At 38.5% G+C, this 17,975-nt stretch overlaps 1 protein-coding gene across 3 annotated transcripts in view; it reads right to left on the reverse strand.

The window, feature by feature from the left end:
- Positions 1-8,523: 8,523 nt before the first annotated feature.
- LOC118772976 (protein EFR3 homolog A-like) overlaps positions 8,524-17,975 on the reverse strand; it is a 93,138-nt gene continuing 83,686 nt past the window's right edge. For 2 of the 3 annotated variants that reach the window (XM_036521687.1, XM_036521688.1), the window contains exons 16-23: positions 17,561-17,692; positions 16,455-16,522; positions 16,222-16,349; positions 13,578-13,663; positions 11,069-11,117; positions 9,868-9,965; positions 9,038-9,087; positions 8,524-8,683 (exon numbers count right to left, since the gene is read on the reverse strand). In XM_036521687.1, the coding sequence (XP_036377580.1) occupies positions 8,578-8,683; positions 9,038-9,087; positions 9,868-9,965; positions 11,069-11,117; positions 13,578-13,663; positions 16,222-16,349; positions 16,455-16,522; positions 17,561-17,692 (717 nt within the window). In that variant the 3' untranslated portion in view covers positions 8,524-8,577. Of the gene's footprint in view, positions 8,684-9,037; positions 9,088-9,867; positions 9,966-11,068; positions 11,118-13,577; positions 13,712-16,221; positions 16,350-16,454; positions 16,523-17,560; positions 17,693-17,975 lie in introns of all 3 variants that reach the window. The other variant, XM_036521686.1, reaches the window with a different exon arrangement.

A 17,975-nucleotide genomic window follows, 5' to 3' on the forward strand; every position in this document is an offset into this window, starting at 1 on the left:
TTTTCCAGTCCTGCTACCTCGCTGCCCTGCCCATCAAAACCAACTGCGTTCCAAGAACCGGACATCCTAGGAGACATTCTTATAATCGCTCTGCTGTTAATTACTATTGTCTATCAATCGTAAATGTCTTAAAGTACATTGTATAACTTGTCTTTAACTCTATCTGCTCAGTGCCGGCCAGAAGCAGATGGGCTCCCCCTCTGAGCCCGGTTCTGCTCAAGGTTTCTTCCTGATAGGGAGTTTTTCCTTGCCACTGTTGCCTTAGGCTTGCTCTCAGGGCGTCTCAGGCCTGGGAACAATGTGAAGCTGCTTTGTGACAACTTGTGTTGTAAAAAGCGCTGTACAAATAAAAATGAATTGAATTGAATTGAATCTATCACTTCTCACATAGCTGATGCAAAGAGAGTCTTCCCAAATTTGTACAACGAACAATAAAGCATATCCCACACAGAATTGTGGCTCTTTTGCTAAATAACTGTGCCAATGGAAGTAAGTTCACAAGCTAAATGCCATATGACTGCAATAAACCCCATTGTCAGCCTCTGTATAAAGGTGATGCTTTCACGGCCTTACATTGAAAGTGCCTATGGGGGAAAAGCTGGCATGAATGGAAGAATTACAGACATTAATGTTAGTGGGCTGTTTCAGAGGAGAATATGGACTCTGCTTTTGTCTAATAAAAGTTATAATTTTCTATTGTGCAGTTGATGGGGCTTTAATGTTTGACTGGTTTGAACAAGTCAGAAATCTGTCATGGATGTATCATTTGTAAATGAAGCAAATCACATGGCTGCACCTTAAATTTGGCTCTAGATACAATGACTAAGGATGGTGCATAAACAAAATAAACCAATCACATTTTTAACAGCAGCAGATCCACTGAGGAAAAAGAGGAGAACACTCTTGCAAAAACGGACCAGAAGAGCAACTAAGTCTCAAGCTCTTATTTAAACATTTTGCACTGACCAGGGCCATGGCAACATTGCAGGTAGGCTTGATCGTTAGCTCTGTCTAGGAGCGCTTGTTGTTAGGCAAAATTCTCCTCAGAATGTGCTTCTCAGGAGCACATCCTTTCAGTTAATGTATTTATTTTGTCCAAGATGTCCTACACAGGCTGCAGGAGACCAAGGTCTACATCACATCCTACTTTGGATGGATCCTGAAAATTGATTTGACCAAGAAGGTGGTGAGGAAGCTGGTGTGTCACAGCTTTGGAACTGCTGCCTGGGCCACAAACATCGACAATGAGTACAGGCATCACGTCCGTACTCACAGCGAGTTCGGACTTCAGTCTGGGACCTATGATTGAGCGCATTCTGAAGGGGTACCAGGATGCCAAGATGCCACCTCCTGAGGTCCTGCATGTGGACAGAGACTGCTATGGGTCCACCCTGCTCAGGAGGATGCTCGAGGCTTAGCAGGACATAGGGATCAGGCAGGACATCTGGGACTGATGGAGACAGAGGAGGTGAAACAAAGGATATTTTTTTTCCTAAAAAATTTTTACTTTAGAACTTAGTCAAACCTGACAATACTGAAGGCTATAGAGCTTTCCAGGAGCTGGTGGACTACTTGGTCTCCCTCAAGAACTGCAGTCTTGCCTTGTCCAGGGAGGAGTCCAGCCACATTGTAGCCCTGTGGGAGGCTCTATGGAACTATAATAAGGAACGGACTGTGTATACTCCATGCCACCAATCCACCTTCAACAAGGGATGGTTCAAGGCTACTAACAGAATTGTGGCAATGGGCATGGAGAGCATGACATAGTATTTTGAAAAGAACAAGCATGATGATCACTTTGCCACATTCTGCCATTTCATTTGTTCTTGATTGACACTAATATCAGCCATCTTTTTGCGGGTGCTTTGTGGGAGCTCACAGTCCTGCTCAGCGACCTGACTGCAACAGGGTTATGGAGGCCATTTTCATCAAGCTCTGCACAGCCTTCCCCAACACAAGATTTTATGAAGGAGTCACATCAGGGAGTAAATCCTCAGCAATGCATGTGATGCGGGAGACCACCATCCAACTCCCTGAGGTCAATGGCACTACCATGACACAGTGGGGAGTCGGGAAAGACCTATCTAAGCGAAATCACTTTTTAGATGATATACTTATGCATTACAAACACTAATTTTATGTATTGTATGCACGACTGTTCCCAGGAGAGTGGGGATTTTACATCAGGGCATTCCTGCTCCACAGCCACCAATGTCAGGTCCTGAGCAGATAACCAGCCAGAGGGTCAGTCCTTACCTCCTGCAGTGATCTCTTTCATTCTCCCTGCCATCCCTCACCCTGTTGCAACTTACCGTGTTGCACTCCCGCAAGAAAACACATAGAGAAAATAGATGTGATCATCTGCAGGAAGTACCAAAGGGAGAGGAAACCAACAGCCCATCAGCAGTACTTTGGGAACTGGTACTGTGAGAAGATGGCCACCATCTTGCTGGCAGAGTGGAGGGCTACACTGGAGGCCTGGGGATATGGAAAAGGAAGCCCGGGTACAGTAAAACACCAAGCCAACTAATTCAGTCACAGCTGATGCAAATGCATGTTTTAACATTAGATTTTTTTTGGTCTTTTCTCTTTTGAGCATCCTTGCATAATTCATGTTCTGCATTGGTATCCTAAAACAACAATCTCCATTAGTAGAAGAGAATTACAGTTACTTACTTTATACTACATCTGAATAATAAACTGAAATAGTGTAGTGTAATAGCAGAACTATGATTAAAAAATGTCAAATCACAATGTGCTCAGTCTCAACAATATTAAGCAAGTATTCTTTTTTTTATTACTTATTTTTATTAATTCAGTAAAGATATAATGGCCCTCAATAAAAAAATATTTTAATAGTGCTGTCGAAATTAACGCGTTAATTTTTGCGATTAATTTGAAATATTTAACGCGTTAAAAAAAATGAACACAGCTGCGCTTTGTTTACTTCCTGAGGCGGCTGACCTATGACCTGTGACGACATGTGCCGCCAAACCGACCCATCCTGGCTAAAGATGGATGAGGACAAGGATGGAGTTTTAGGCGGAAAGTTTCACTTTAAAAAGCTTTCAACTAATACAGGCACCACTTCGGTCGAAATTGCATGAAGTTACACCATCTTCACCAGTAGGTGGAGGTGTACAATTTCCATGAACATGTCTCACAAAATGCACTCGGGAATGAGCAGCATCAGTGTGCAGGTTGAAGTACTTGCGTTTATGTTTGGTTTTGCATTTTGTGAGCTGAACGTGTCACAAAGCACACGAGAAATCAAGAAATCCAATAGATATTACAAAGGCATGCGGTTTAGATACTGTCCAAACATGAAGCTGATGTTTTCTCTCCTTAAGAACAATAGCAGAATTGTGCATTTTTGTTTAGAATATCCACACACAAAATGCTGTACTGCAAGAGCAGTAAAATATTTTTGTATATTTTATAGTACATTTCAAATAAAATGTAATGCACACAACAAACACTTTTGGGGCCATAGGTCATCTAAAGCCAGGTTCCTCACACCTAGTTGGAAAGATTTCTCAAACAATGTGTCATTACTGGGAAAGATGGTATTAAACAGTAGTATTTGAATTTAAATATACTTCCTTTGTGTTGATTCTACATTAATTTTGTGATTTAAAATTTTCAAATTAGATTTAAATAAATATCCATTATTACAAGCTTAGTCTTAAGAAGAAAAAAAGTGATTAATTGTGATTAATCACAGCAAATTGTGCGATTAACTAGTCAATTTTTTAAATTGATCGACAGCCCTAATTTTTAATGAATTTTTACCAATGTGATAGTACATAACTGTAAGCAGTCAGTACTTTTATATGTTTTTTAATGTTGTTTTACTGATTTCCTGAATGTAAAAGCACTTACAAATGGCATAGGCATACTCTTACTGCTTTCACATAGTCATGCTAAAAAACAAACAGGCTCTCACAGCTTTCTTTTTTTGACAGTGGTGTTGGTCAACAAGAGTCTGTGTTGAAAAAAGTCCTTGAATTACCTTGTGATGCATGCAGTGACAGAAGGACATTCGATTACACCAAAATTTACATCCAATCTCGGTAATGATGTTAAACAATTAGTCTTACTACTAGGTAGCTCCTTGTCATTTACTAGCAATTAACTAGTATGTGGAACGTCATCCAACTTGACAGATTTGAATATTTTCTAAGATCAGTTGGTACATAATATAACAGGTAGTTGGTAGTTTGATTTTAACGCATTTTGCTATTTTCATTCACTTGTAGCCTAGTAAGGGCACTGTGAGTAAAACTACAAATGTGCCATGCAGCAAAAACTCCATTTGCCTGGAAACATTCAATGTTTTCTTTAGAAATTATGTATTTAGATGGGCAATATACCTTCTGCTGTGCCAGGTAGGTATGCTAGGCAAATAGCTAGTTCAGGAAAAATAAAAAAAAAAATAATCTAGCTATCTATCTAAAAATGTACCCAGCTAATCTTCATTATTTTGCTTTAATACACTTTCAGGGAGAGGAATAATAAAATAAAACGATCTCAGATGTGCTTTATAATATCTTTCAACAGTTTCAATCATAAAGGCATCTGCGATATAAAAAGATTTACAAAGATTTAACCATGCTCTGGCCACAGTGAGTAATACTCCACATACAGTGCCATGCAAAAGTTTAGGCACCCCTGGTCAAAATTTCTGTTACTGTGAATAGCTAAGCGAGTAAAAGATGACAAGATTTCCAAAAGACATAAAGTTAAAGATGACACATTTCTTTATTTCTATATTTTAAGCAAGATTACTTTTTATTTCCATCTTTTACAGTTTCAAAATAACAAAAAAGGAAAAGGGCCCGAAGCAAAAGTTTGGGCACCCTGCATGGTCAGTACTTAGTAACACCCCCTTTGGCAAGTATCACAGCTTGTAAACACTTTTTGTAGCTTTTGAGTCTTTCAATTCTTGTTTGGGGGATTTTCACCCATTCTTCCTTGCAAAAGGCTTCTAGTTCTGTGAGATTCTTGGGCTGTCTTGCATGCACTGCTCTTTTGAGGTCTATCCACAGATTTTCGATGATGTTTAGGTCAGGGGACTGTGAGAGCCATGGCAAAACCTTCAGCTTGTGCCTCTTGAGGTAGTCCATTGTGGATTTTGAGGTGTGTTTAGGATGATTATCCTATTGTAGAAGCCATCCTCTTTTCATCTTCACGGTGTGATGTTTGCTTCCAGAATTTGCTGGTATTTAATTGAATCCATTCTTCCCTCTACCAGTGAAATGTTCCCCATGCCATTGGCCGCAACACAAGCCCAAAGCATGATCGATCCACCCCCGTGCTTAACAGTTAGAGAGGTGTTCTTTTCATGAAATTCTGCACCCTTTTTCCTCCAAACATACCTTAGCTCACTGCGGCCAAAACGTTTTATTTTAACTTCATCAGTCCACAGGACTTGTTTCCAAAATGCATCAGACTTGTTTAGATGTTCCTTTGCAAACTTCTGACACTGAATTTTGTGGTGAGGTCGCAGGAAAGGTTTTCTTCTGATCACTCTTCCATGAAGGTCATTTTTGTGCAAGTGCAGCTGCACAGTAGAGCAGTGTACAACCACTCCAGAGTCCGCTAAATCTTCCTGAAGGTCTTTTGCAGTCAAACGTGGTTTTGAGAAAAGTTATCTGAGAGCTCAAATCTCTTGGGGTGCCCAAACATTTGCATGGTGCTCCTTTGCTTTTTTCCACTCTAAAATTGTACAAAACAAAAATAATACACTAATCTTGCTTAAAATGTTGAAAAGAATGTTTCATCTTTAACTTTATGCCTTTTGGAGATCAGTTCATCTTCTACTCACTTTACTATTCACAGTAACAGAAATTTTGACCAGGGGTGTCCAAACTTTTGCATGGCACTGTATAGCTGAATGCGGCCAATACAAATGAGCCAGTGAGTGGCAGTGAAGTGCCCTGCAACATCAGTCCAACTCTACTGCCACAATCTTGGAGATGTGATAGACATAAGTACTTCCAAGAAAAAAAAAAATGGATTTCTATCATACGTTAAGAGCTCTTGGTTTTTCTCCGCTTGTTTTCTTGCATGCACTTCAGTCCTCCCACTTGTTGAACAACTATCTGATCACACCTCCTGAATGTTTTAAACTGATAAATTAAATACCAACAATGAAGCACAAATGACATACATGTTTACGTTCAAAACGGTCACGTGTTACATTCAGTCGGACAATTTAGAACCATGGACAATGCTGATGTGTGTGAAAACTTGCGCAGGGGCATGTTGGCAACAAGCTTTGGAGGATATCATTATATACTGTTAATTTGGAATTACTATCACTACCAACAACTTTTTCAAAAGGAATCAAAGTCTCCGCTAGGATAATTTCTCATTTGCTACAATGAGAGAGGGTTGACAATTTGCATTGGCATAAAATTTTGTCCATCATCATTTTCAGGTAAACAATTCATTGATTATTTAAAGTATCATCACAAGGACAGAACGATACAGATATATTTACAAACCCTTGGCAATTACACTAAACTGACATTCTGCACAATAAATTTTTGTTAGGCTGTGGTTGTAACATTCATTTCAATTTCGCAATGAGTTCAGCAAGTGCACACCACAACAGGGCTTTGAAATGCATAAAACAATAATCCAACAACGATAAATTAATTCAAAACTTCATTTATTATCTATTCAATCTGTCATAGGCTTCTTGACATAGACTTGGTCAAGGTGTAAGCTGAAAAAGTCATTGTCCTCCATACACCTGCAGTTTTTGTAATCTGCTTGTCCATGTTGTGGACTGTCTGTAATAATGACAGACTCTTTACAGTAAATAGGTAGCCTTTCATTCCAAACACAGGCATTGAGGCATCTCTAGCAGAGAGTGGTGTTGTGTGATTGTAAATGGTTGCTGTGACATAAACAAAAGGGTGAATTTGATCAGAGGACCAAAATAAAACCTTTTATTGGGCAGAGCAATGCAGACAGCATTCTCTATCACATTATAAGGGTTTTTGTCTGTTAAAATGACAAATGTGATCAAACATCCATCACAGCATACAAAGGTCATTAAATGAGGGTAAATGGCTGTTAACATAAACCGTTGTAAGATATCTGCACGTAGGACTGTTGTCAAATCATGATTAACTGTTGCTCTCTTTTGCTCAAAGATATGGCCTTTGTTGTGGACATTCTTGATGTTCCATCCACGGCTCCTTTCCTTTCCTCCTCCCTTATATAGTATAGTAGTGTTTAGACAGTGTTTAAATAAAAGAATATGCATCCACAGATACTTTCAAATACAAAAAAAAAAAAAAAAACACCTGATTGATTGTAACCCCCCTAGAACCATTTGTGTAACTAGCAGACACTATTTCAAAGGCAGGAGGTATTTTTTATGTGTACTTTTGCTGCCTGTTTTTGCTTAGTTTGCTTGCATTTGCATGTATCTGTTTTTTATATAAGTTTGAAATGAGCTACATTGTAAAATATTTTAGTAGACTCAAGCATTGGCCAGATTCGTGAACAAATCCCACTTAATTTAATTAATTGATACTACAGATAAATACTTTTGTTAGAATAGACTTGGCCTGTAAAAGAATTACATACTACTGCAAAAAAAATGAGCACAAGGGATTTTCTGAATACTGAGTAAATAACCAGAGCAGAATATATGTGGTGAGACAAATGGTTCAGCATCATCTTACAAAAATATTTTTATGATATATACAATCTTACTTTCAAAACATTGCCAGTAAAATGTGTTGCACCATTATCAGAATGAAATAATACAGTCTTTTAACATGAAACAAAGCATTTTAAAGTGACCCTCCAATAACATAACATAATACATAACAAAGCAGATAATTTCCCATATGCATATGGCTACACACCTCAGAAAATAATCCTGCTGACTGGCATGGATCAGATTTTTTTGTTTAGAGTGAGGATGTTAATTTGGACTCATTGTTTATCCATTCCTGTCCAGGCTGAGGTTCCTGTGATCAAACTCCAAAATTAATCTTTTTTTTTTTTTTCAGGGGAGCATCACAGCTTCTGCTGTCACATTCCAACACAGAGAGAACTTACTCAGGACACAAGTCAAGATGCCAGCAGCATCATAAAATATGTTTCAGGGGACAATTTCACTGTTACCACCTCCATTATATTATGTACATTAGCCTTATATTTGTAATATTATCCATTTATTTACTGAAGTAATTCAGGCCATCACCACTGCTCCATTGCTTCACACTTCCTCCATCACAGTATATATACTAATTTAATTTGAAAACATTCTTTGGTAAGCTTTAGCATCCCGTGCAAATTTTGCACTGTTAAGATAAGCAGTATGCATAGATTAGTAAACAAATTTTAACCAAGCCTTTTTTAAGGCTTTTTAAACAATTTTCTCCTGTGGAAGAATCTGTCTATATCAAGTCACGTGAAAAAAAGATACCTGCAAAAATATTTCAATTCAAGGTGTTTGTCATCATCACGTAAACAGCATCTGGAATAGAGGTAGTCTCTTAATCAAGCAGTTATATAAAGAAGTTATAGATGCCATGACATGTGGTAGGACTAATAGACACAGAGGTCTGGGAACTTCATCTTGTAGACAGGGACAGACTCGGACTGGGCGTGGCCCGATATGATCGTCACAGCACCTGATGGCCTAGGTGGAGGTCTGGAGTGAAGAAAAGACGACAACACACTCAAGAATGTGAGGAGAACATGAGTAAGGTGATACTACCATAACCACTTAACATTCATACTTTGATGCTTCTATAGCTGCTATCTGGTTTGCTTTATACATGCATGCAGCCGTTGTAAGATTTATGACAGACAGACTTATGATGACTGACACTGTGATAAAACTGTAACAGATTTTACTGAAGACAGATCTACTTGGGACTTGATTGTTCCATTTACCACAGGGGTTGGCCTCATTTGAAAAACACAAACAACAGTGTACAGGATGCTGGTAATGTGAGTACAAGAGAGTTGAAACTTAAACCTGAAAAGCATCTGAGAAACCTACCGGACTGCAAGCTCAAAGATCTTTTGCAGTTGGTTGTGCAATGATTTTGTCTGTAGGAAAAAAATATATAAAATGTTTAAGTGCTGAGACATGGAAATATCTAGATTAACAGTCTTGGAGAAATGATCTACAGTACCAGTCAAAAGTTCGGACACATCTGATTAAAATAATGGGAACCATGCATTCAAAGACATTTTAATCTAAAGACTTATGATTAAATGCCTGAAATGTTTTTTCTAATTATTTTCAAAATTATTAAAATATGTATATATATTTTTTTTTGGTTACTTCGGAGAATGTAAAACATAAAATAGTTTTGATATGTTTAACACTTTCTTGGTCACTGCATAATTCAGTTTGTGTTTTTTCATAATGTTGATGTCTTTACTACTATTCTAAAATGTGAAAAATGGTACAAATAAAGAAAAAGCCTTCTATGAATTGGTGTGTCCAAAATTCTTAACAGTACTGTTTTTAATACTGACTATAATATTCAGTATTTGGTGGAATACATTACAAGACTATCACCAAACGTTAAATGTTTACTGTTCTAGCACAAATTGTTTGTCAAAAAGAATTACTACAAGACGTATTTTGCATGGATCCCTTTGTATAGTTGTGGAACTTTTAAAGGATGAAATTCAAAAAAGACACAAATTCCATTTTTATGCATATCTTTTAGCACAATATATTCAATGCAAAATATAACAACGCAATTGTGTTATCATTACTGTTTTTTGATCATTATGAATTCATGTTCAATTTAATGATAAATTAACATCATATTAAATAACTACACAGACTGAAATAATACAGAATATAATTTTAACCTTTGATTCACACTGAGCAGCAATCTCCTCAAAAGGAGCTTTCTGAAACTTCTCAATCACCTGCCGTCTCCTCTCCTGTTCTTCTGTGGCAGACGTGTCTGCAGAGGAACACAGAACTCAGATATGCAGATATGCAGATGGATAAACATATATATACAGACACAAACACAGATTCACCAGTTAACAGTTCTCAAGTTATTAACATGATTTGCAATGATATAAAGCTCCACATATCTGGTTGTGATTTACTGTATCTTCTGGGTTCTGATCTGAAAATGTCATTGGAGCACGTGTGTCCACAGATCCTGTGACTCTGAAAAGTGCTCCTTCATTTGACAAAATTCAATAGCTTCTGTGGATAATTTGACTAAGCACAAGCATTCTGGCCATTCTGTGGAATCCCAGCAGTCAACTGTAACTCTCTTTGAACAAGTCTTGCGCACTGCTTTGAAATCACTCACACAAGGAACAGTAACTATTGTGACCTGTTATGTGCAATAATTGACAAACATGTTTTACCAGTTTTTGCAATAGTATTAGCTATATTTCAAGAAAAGGAGAAAAATAAACAGTATTATTATGTGTACACAAATAGCATGTCTGCTAAAGAAAACTAATAGTGCAAGTTAGTTACTGTAAGTTTACATAACCCATCATGATTGTTGAAATATATTACTATAGTTCAGTGTCCTAGTTTTCATGTCACAAAACTAGCTGTCTGGCTTCTAATTATGCTCCTACAACCCCTGGTAGAAATTATGGAATCACCAAACTTATGGAATCTACTTGATTTGGAAAAATATATGCCATTAATTAAAATAATTTAATTTGTTTGAGGTATGTTTCACAAAGCCATAATGTTCAGCTATTCAACAAAAATTGTCTGTGATTTGTTTATTTGCTACGAAGTAAAAAAGCTGGGTGAACATCTTCTAAGTGTGGTGATTCCACAATTTTTGCCAGAGGTTGTGATTCAGCTTTCTTTTGAAAGACAAGGAATATCACTGTTTAATGTTCATGTTAAAATTTGTCAACTCTGCTTCCTCACACTGTAAAAAGATGGACTGGACATATGACTTTCAGTATTTATGCCTATTTGCAGACATGTGGATGTCCTTACGTAGCCTATTGAGGAGAACAATACTGGAGTGACACTGACAAATGGAGAAAAAAACAGAGGATGTCAAATAACTCCACCCACCGATGGCTTTCTTCAGAGACTCGAAGGTGATCTCCTCGGCCATCTGGGGCTGCAGAGGGTAGAGTAGGAGAGTGAACAAGAGAGGAGGACAGGAACACTGAGTGATAAAATGGAATCAAATTTGGTATTGAATTATCGAATGATTGAATCAGGCTGTTTTGGACTGTCTTTAGATGAGAGAAAACTATGCATCATCTTAAGACATAGACATAGACACAATGAATACCTAAAACACAGATGTCAGCTGTACTTGTTATGAAGCTCTACCAATGAATTGTATTATTTAAACATAATGCCAATAAGTTATGGTGGGTAGAGTTGGGCTTAACAAATCGGTTATCATTGCCTCACTAATAATTTCTTCACTAATAATGCTTCACTAATAATTTCTAATTTCAGTGCCAAGAAATGAAGTGTTTCATTTTATTTGAACACTGAAATGAAGATACCTTATCGTACAAAAGGTTGACCAAAGCACGCGGGCGCCTGCAGGTGTATGGCTGTACGCACTGTGCGTACCACGAGATTTCCGATTTGTGAGCGCTCCCCGAGAGAGAGAGAGAGAGAGAGAGAGAGAGAGAGAGAGAGAGAGAGAGAGAGATGTGTATGTGTATATGTGTCATGCCAATAAAGCTCTTTGGAATTGAAATTTGAAATTGAAAATTGAGAGTGAGAGAGAGAGAGAGAGGGGTGTGTCGGAGACAGACCACTCGTTGAAATATGAATGGCATTGGCCGTAACGCTCAGTGTGCATTAAGGGAAGTCCCGCTTTTACATCAAACGACCAATCGCTTTGTTGGTAAAGGCGTAACCCCGAAAAAGGCATCATATTCTTAAGGCGAAAATGAACGCCCACAGCCCACTCTACTGTCACAATTATAGCTATGCGGCACACAAACGGGGCAAAGCTACACAATGAGTAATATTAGGTACCAAGCTAACGTCCTATATAATGTCTCTGATGGAGGTTGGCGCATTATTGCGCCAGCTTTTCCGTCAAATATTACATGTAAAAGACGACACAATTGTGTCTGACAGAATTAAAGCATAGACCATTTTCATCATAATAGCATGAGCATTTAACAACATTTGGAATTTATTGTGCTTTATTCAATTTCTAATTAAGTAGAAATTAGCTTGCTAACTAGGTGTAGCACACTGAAAAAGTAGCTGTAAAACAAACAAACTTGTGACACACCGACTTTATTAAGTACCGGGCATAAGGGAAAGGCTTAACGTAAGATAACGACCATATTCCTTGGATTTCGGTTTTGATTTTTTGATATGTGAAAGTGTTTATGGCAAGAGATATGTGAGAGAAATTTGGTCTTCTTTGATCGATGTTTAGGTACATTAAGCCACATTAAGCTTGTTTCTTATAATGGCAGAAAAGCCTTAATGTTCCTTATTGCAACAGAAGGCCTACACATTGCTGATCACCACCCCAGTGTAGGCTCAAGTGATGTCGTAAGAGGTTAACCATGAATATTTGCGTTAAGCTATTCCCAATAGGCCAGCTGTAGGCCAGCCGCAAGCAATGTCTTTATAATGAGTTCCTATGGGGAAAACTTCAGTGAAAACGTCAGTGTTTATATTAAACCCATGAGGTCGTCATATTGGTTCTTGAATGTGGTCATGAAATGTGTTAGAGAAGTCTAGTCCTGATATGTCGCTATTTTGGTCCATAATGCTATGTTAAGCTTTTTCCTTATAATGGAGGTCAATGGAGAAGAAACGGCTTAACGCAAGATAGTTAGGCTACCCCTTTCATTGAATTTCAGTTTTGCTTTTTTGTCAGGAGATAGTGTTTATGACATGTGAGATGTCAGACAAATTTGGTGATCACTGATGGCTGTTTTGGGACATTTAGCCACGTTAAGCTTTTTCCTTATAATGGGCGTCAATGGAGAGGAAAACGTTAAGCCACGTTAAGCATTTTAAAATGTCCCAAAATATTTCTCTTCCAGCAAAACGCTCTTCAGTTAAGCTATGTGATCAAAGGTCTGTGAGAAAGTGCTCAAACAATTCGAATCGACCGGGAGAGAGAGAGTAAACTTCAAATAGGTAGGCCATATTTAATTATTCATTAATCAATCAGTGGCGTTTCTCTCTCTCAGCTCTGTCTCGATGTGTGTATGCACACGCATGCGTGGTCAAGTTTCTGTGCGTACCCTAAGATGAAATCCTGCAGGCGCCCCTAGACCATAAGGTTAAGCCTTTGGTTAAGAATGCCCGTAGGCCAAATTCAAATTCAAATTCTTAAATGTTATACACTGGGTGAAAACCAATATAAGCACTTGGTTTAGGGTGATTAAACATTGCCACAATGAACAATGACAAAATGATTTACTGTTTTTAAATTTCAGATTTGTTCACCTTTTCTGGCACAAAAATGTAAATGGAAAATGGAATGTAATTGCTTTAAATACAGTCAACATAAAAGTTCTACATACTCAATATGTGTAGAAATATTCAATATTCACATACACTACAAAGGAGGAGGACTGACCTTGTCAGACTGGCTACTGGACAGGAGGTCCACTTGGATGGAGATAATGTCCACAACACTCTTTCTCTTTGAGAGACTATCTTCATCTTTCGGAGGTGTTGGAGAAATATCACAGGGAGGATTTTCAGTCACACACACACGTGCACAAACACACTGCATGTGTGCAAACACACACATGCACATCTACATCCACACTAGGGATGTACCCGAATCCGAATACCTTATTCTGGAAAGCACAAATAATGCGATGGAAGAAATATTTCTTCTACCCGAAGTTGCTCGTTATTATTCGGAAAAAGCCATGATTGACAAGTCTGTGCATCAGCCATTATGTTTCTTCATATCGATTCATATCATTGTGGATGGCCACAAGATACCCATTCTGTTTGCAACAGAAAACTTTGAATTTCACCAACTAGTCGTTTAATTTACTACACATTATTGAAAAGTGATCGCTATTTTTCTGTAGTCCCCCCCACCGAGTCAGGTGCAGGAGCTAGCGAGACAAAAGCCTGGTGTGGTAGCTGGATTACCCCCGCAACCTGTACATCAAAATGAATCTTAGAACCTGTAGTTTTTAGCTGTACGTGTTAATTTGCTTCATTAAAAAAAACAGTCGAAAGTCGTTTCATTCACTATACATTACTGAAAAGTGTTCGCTATATTCTGTAATCGCCCCCAGGGCAACGCAGGCAGCGGGCTGAGAGGTGACCGTTCCCGGCTATCATTCAGAGAAGCTCTCGCATCGAGGAGGCGTCATGTGCGAGAGCTAATCAAAATGTTGCATCGTTTGTTTCAGCAATGTGTGTCACTGCTGCCTTCACTCCTATTGGTAGTTGCCGTGTCGCATCGCTCAGTATTTGCATAAAAACTTCTAGTCTATTTTAGCCCCGCCTAGTTGGCTTTGCAACGGCCGTTTATCGCCAACTCTCATTGAAAATGAATGGCAGCCGGTCGCTTTGTCTCCCTCCTGTGTCGTCCACGTGACTGTAGGGTTAGCGAGAAACTCCCGCAACCTATACATCAAAATGAAGCTTAGAACCTGTAGTTTTTAGCTGTATGTGTTAATTTCCTCCAGTCCGCAGTCAAAATATTGGGGGGGAAAAAAACAAAACGACGAAAAATACATTTGCCCGATATAACATGACTTCCTATGTAAACCACACCCACTTCTGGTCTACTATACAGATACAGATACAGAAACAGATAATTTTGTTAGTTGAACAGATACAGATACAGGTAACGACATCTCTGTACACCTCTAATCCACACATACCTGTACATACTACACACATAATGCATACAGGCACAGAATTGCTTTAATTGCTATTGAATGAAACTCATGACTGTATCATAGGACCGCAACAGCATTCAGTATGCAACATGTAATAACCAGAAGGAATTGAAAAAAGTAGGATAATATTACAATATAATACCATGACCCATACTGCAAATTTAATACAAATCACTGATGTTTATAGCTAAAATGTTCGATGGCACTATTCAAATCTGCATGGGTCAAATTCTCATTGAATTGCAGCTGTTCTAAACAACTGTGTGGCATATCTAGTTGTTAAATGATAAAATTGCCAAATATGCACAATAAACATATGGATAAAACCAAGAAAGCAGCAGGCACTATTCAGTAAGCATGCCAATTTTACTGATCCTGCTCCCCAGTGGTAGAACGTTGTTATTGCCAATCACTGTGGACTGTTACACAGTGTTACTCAGTGGGCGAATGACGCAACCATTTTGAGGACAGGCTCTGCCTTTTACAGCTAAAAATACATTTGCTGCCTGAATTCTAATGTGGGATTCCTGGATACAGAGATAAAAAATAAAACAAATACAAAATGTAATCGACCCACTGCCAAACTCCCCATTATTCTTCAAGTTGTTTCTTTCTGATGTCCAATATGGGGCGCCAAATGTAACAGACCTTTTTTCGTGGACAGAATGCCTTCTGTGCTACGAAGCGCATAAATTCATTACGAAACCATATAACACTGTAACGTGGACAGAAGGCATTCCGAGAGTTACTGTCTACCCTACGAGAGATTCTCAGAAATCAAATTCATGGAACTCATTTTGTAGCCTTGTTTTTTGAATCGCCAATTGCATGAGTTGATGAAATCCTCTCTACAGTCACATGCCAATCTTGACTATTTTTCATAATACAAGTCACTCAGCATGCTACATTGAGCTAGGGGTTAATTGCAGAATATGTATGACTTTACTAACATCATCCAAGCAACCTGCAGGTGCCTAATGGGTGGACAGACAATGCTGAGATGAACAATTTCTGCTGACATACTACTGACCTATCCTTGGCGGATTAAAGCCAATTTCTTACATGGCTGTGTACTCCCAGTCATGTTCAGCTGATGACACTACTGGAGAACTCAGTATGTGCCTGAACCACTGAGCTATTCAGGACTGACTCAACTGTTTTTTCACTTAAAGAGCAATATCAGATTATGATTTTTTGGTGCTGTTACTTTCAAATGTGAACTTGCACAACACATGATCAAACCTTTTCTGAGCAAAAAACAATTGAACTGAACAAATAATTGTGTCACTGCTCTAATGCATGCAGAGTTTATCTGTGTCTTTTGGTGTCTGACTCGGTCAGCCCCCGTACCTGACTCGTGTGGGACATACGGCACTGACAACCGATCGACACTGTAACCAAGGCCTGCCAGCGATTCTGAAATCTCACTGGTCAGGAAGTACAGGCTCTTGTTTCCCTTTTCCAGGGTGCTGGGCAACCTGCAGGAAAAGATAGCAGACAAAGGTGGAGAAGACATTTAGAGGTCTGATGCCCTGCCTTAGTTTAACCATGGTATTTTGGGATGACCAAGTGTGCAAACTCACAAGCACTTATCCTTGAAGATATGCTCTGGCAGGAGATACAGTGCATCCTGGTTTCTTGTCTCCAGAACCTTCCAGGAGAGGAAAAAGCTATTTATTTCAGGTAGTGCACTATCCCACACCCAGTACACCTATATAAGCAAAAACTAAAATTCCCCTTGAAAATAACAATGCTCTTTATGCACACAAGTACAAGAGGAAGATTTTTCTGGTCCAAATTAATGATGTGACCTTAGGTGACTCCAAAATATTAAATCTGTTTAAAATAGCTTGGCATGAAAACCGTGGAAAGAGACATTTGAACACAGGAACTCAGGCCAGCAAGTCTGATTTCTCTCTGGACATTTGCTTAGAAATCAAATTTATGGAGCTCTTTACTTGTGCATATCATTGTCACTCCTTCACCAAAAGACTTCATATTATAATGGTCATGGTTAGGCTTAGATAATTAATACAAGGTACCCTTAAGCTGACAGGTCACCCAACGCATGAGGATTCATGATAGATGTATTCCGATGTGTTCACACATTCTGTAGCTGCTTACTTCAAAGGGAACTTTAATTGGTCTCTTTCAATCTTGGTACACGTCAACAACAATCACTATTCACTTCAAAGAGGGAAGTGAAGCAATTTTCTTTGAAGCAAAAGGTGGCTTACAAAGCCACAGTAACATCCATGTCTCCTTACTGTTGACATAAAGCACTGAGGACACATGTTATGAGAAGGTGAGCTGTGTATTTACTGAACGAGGTTAATGAAGGCAGTAAAATTTCTAAAAAAATCACTTCAGTCTATAAGCAGTATGCCTTCTTGGGCTACACAATACATTTTATTTAACATTAATTAATAAATATTGGATATCATCTTTTCCTAAGCTACGTTCTTTTGGGAGTATTCCAGGTTTCACTTCACATGCAAGAAAGTATAATGACAAATATTGTATAAAGAACACGCACACAATGATCAAATTCAAGTTTTCCAGTACCAAGGTTCTTCAATTCAATTCAAAGACTGAATACAACCTTATGAATACAAATGTCCTTAGTGGGTGATTACTTCAGACTGGAGAACCACACTCATACGGTATGTTGCTAGAATTTTCACCTTACCTTGGTCACATGCTGACAGAAAGATGGAATGGCAATCATCTGGCTGAGGAAGTTTAAGTAGCTCGCTACCAGAGCCATGATGCCACACCGCATGAACATGGAGATATTCACATCATTGAACAAGGCTAAATCCTGAAACAACAAGACAGTAGCATGCTTACAATTCACATCATGTGTACTCACATAGTCCTTTATTAAACTACTGCAAGTGGTGTGGCCATTGACACAGACTTGCTAAGTGGTACCTCAGAAAGAATAATCAAAGAATAATCAAACATTGCCTAAATGGGATATAAATCTTCAGTTGATTTGTATATCACTTTGTAATTGTAAACTGGCCCACAATATGCCAGACTATGTCCTGCAAAACAGCAACCCTATCTTTGAACATACACATACACTCACACACACCACC

The sequence above is a fragment of the Megalops cyprinoides genome, chromosome 2 (genome assembly GCF_013368585.1).
Source record: "Megalops cyprinoides isolate fMegCyp1 chromosome 2, fMegCyp1.pri, whole genome shotgun sequence".
NCBI lineage: Eukaryota > Metazoa > Chordata > Actinopteri > Elopiformes > Megalopidae > Megalops > Megalops cyprinoides.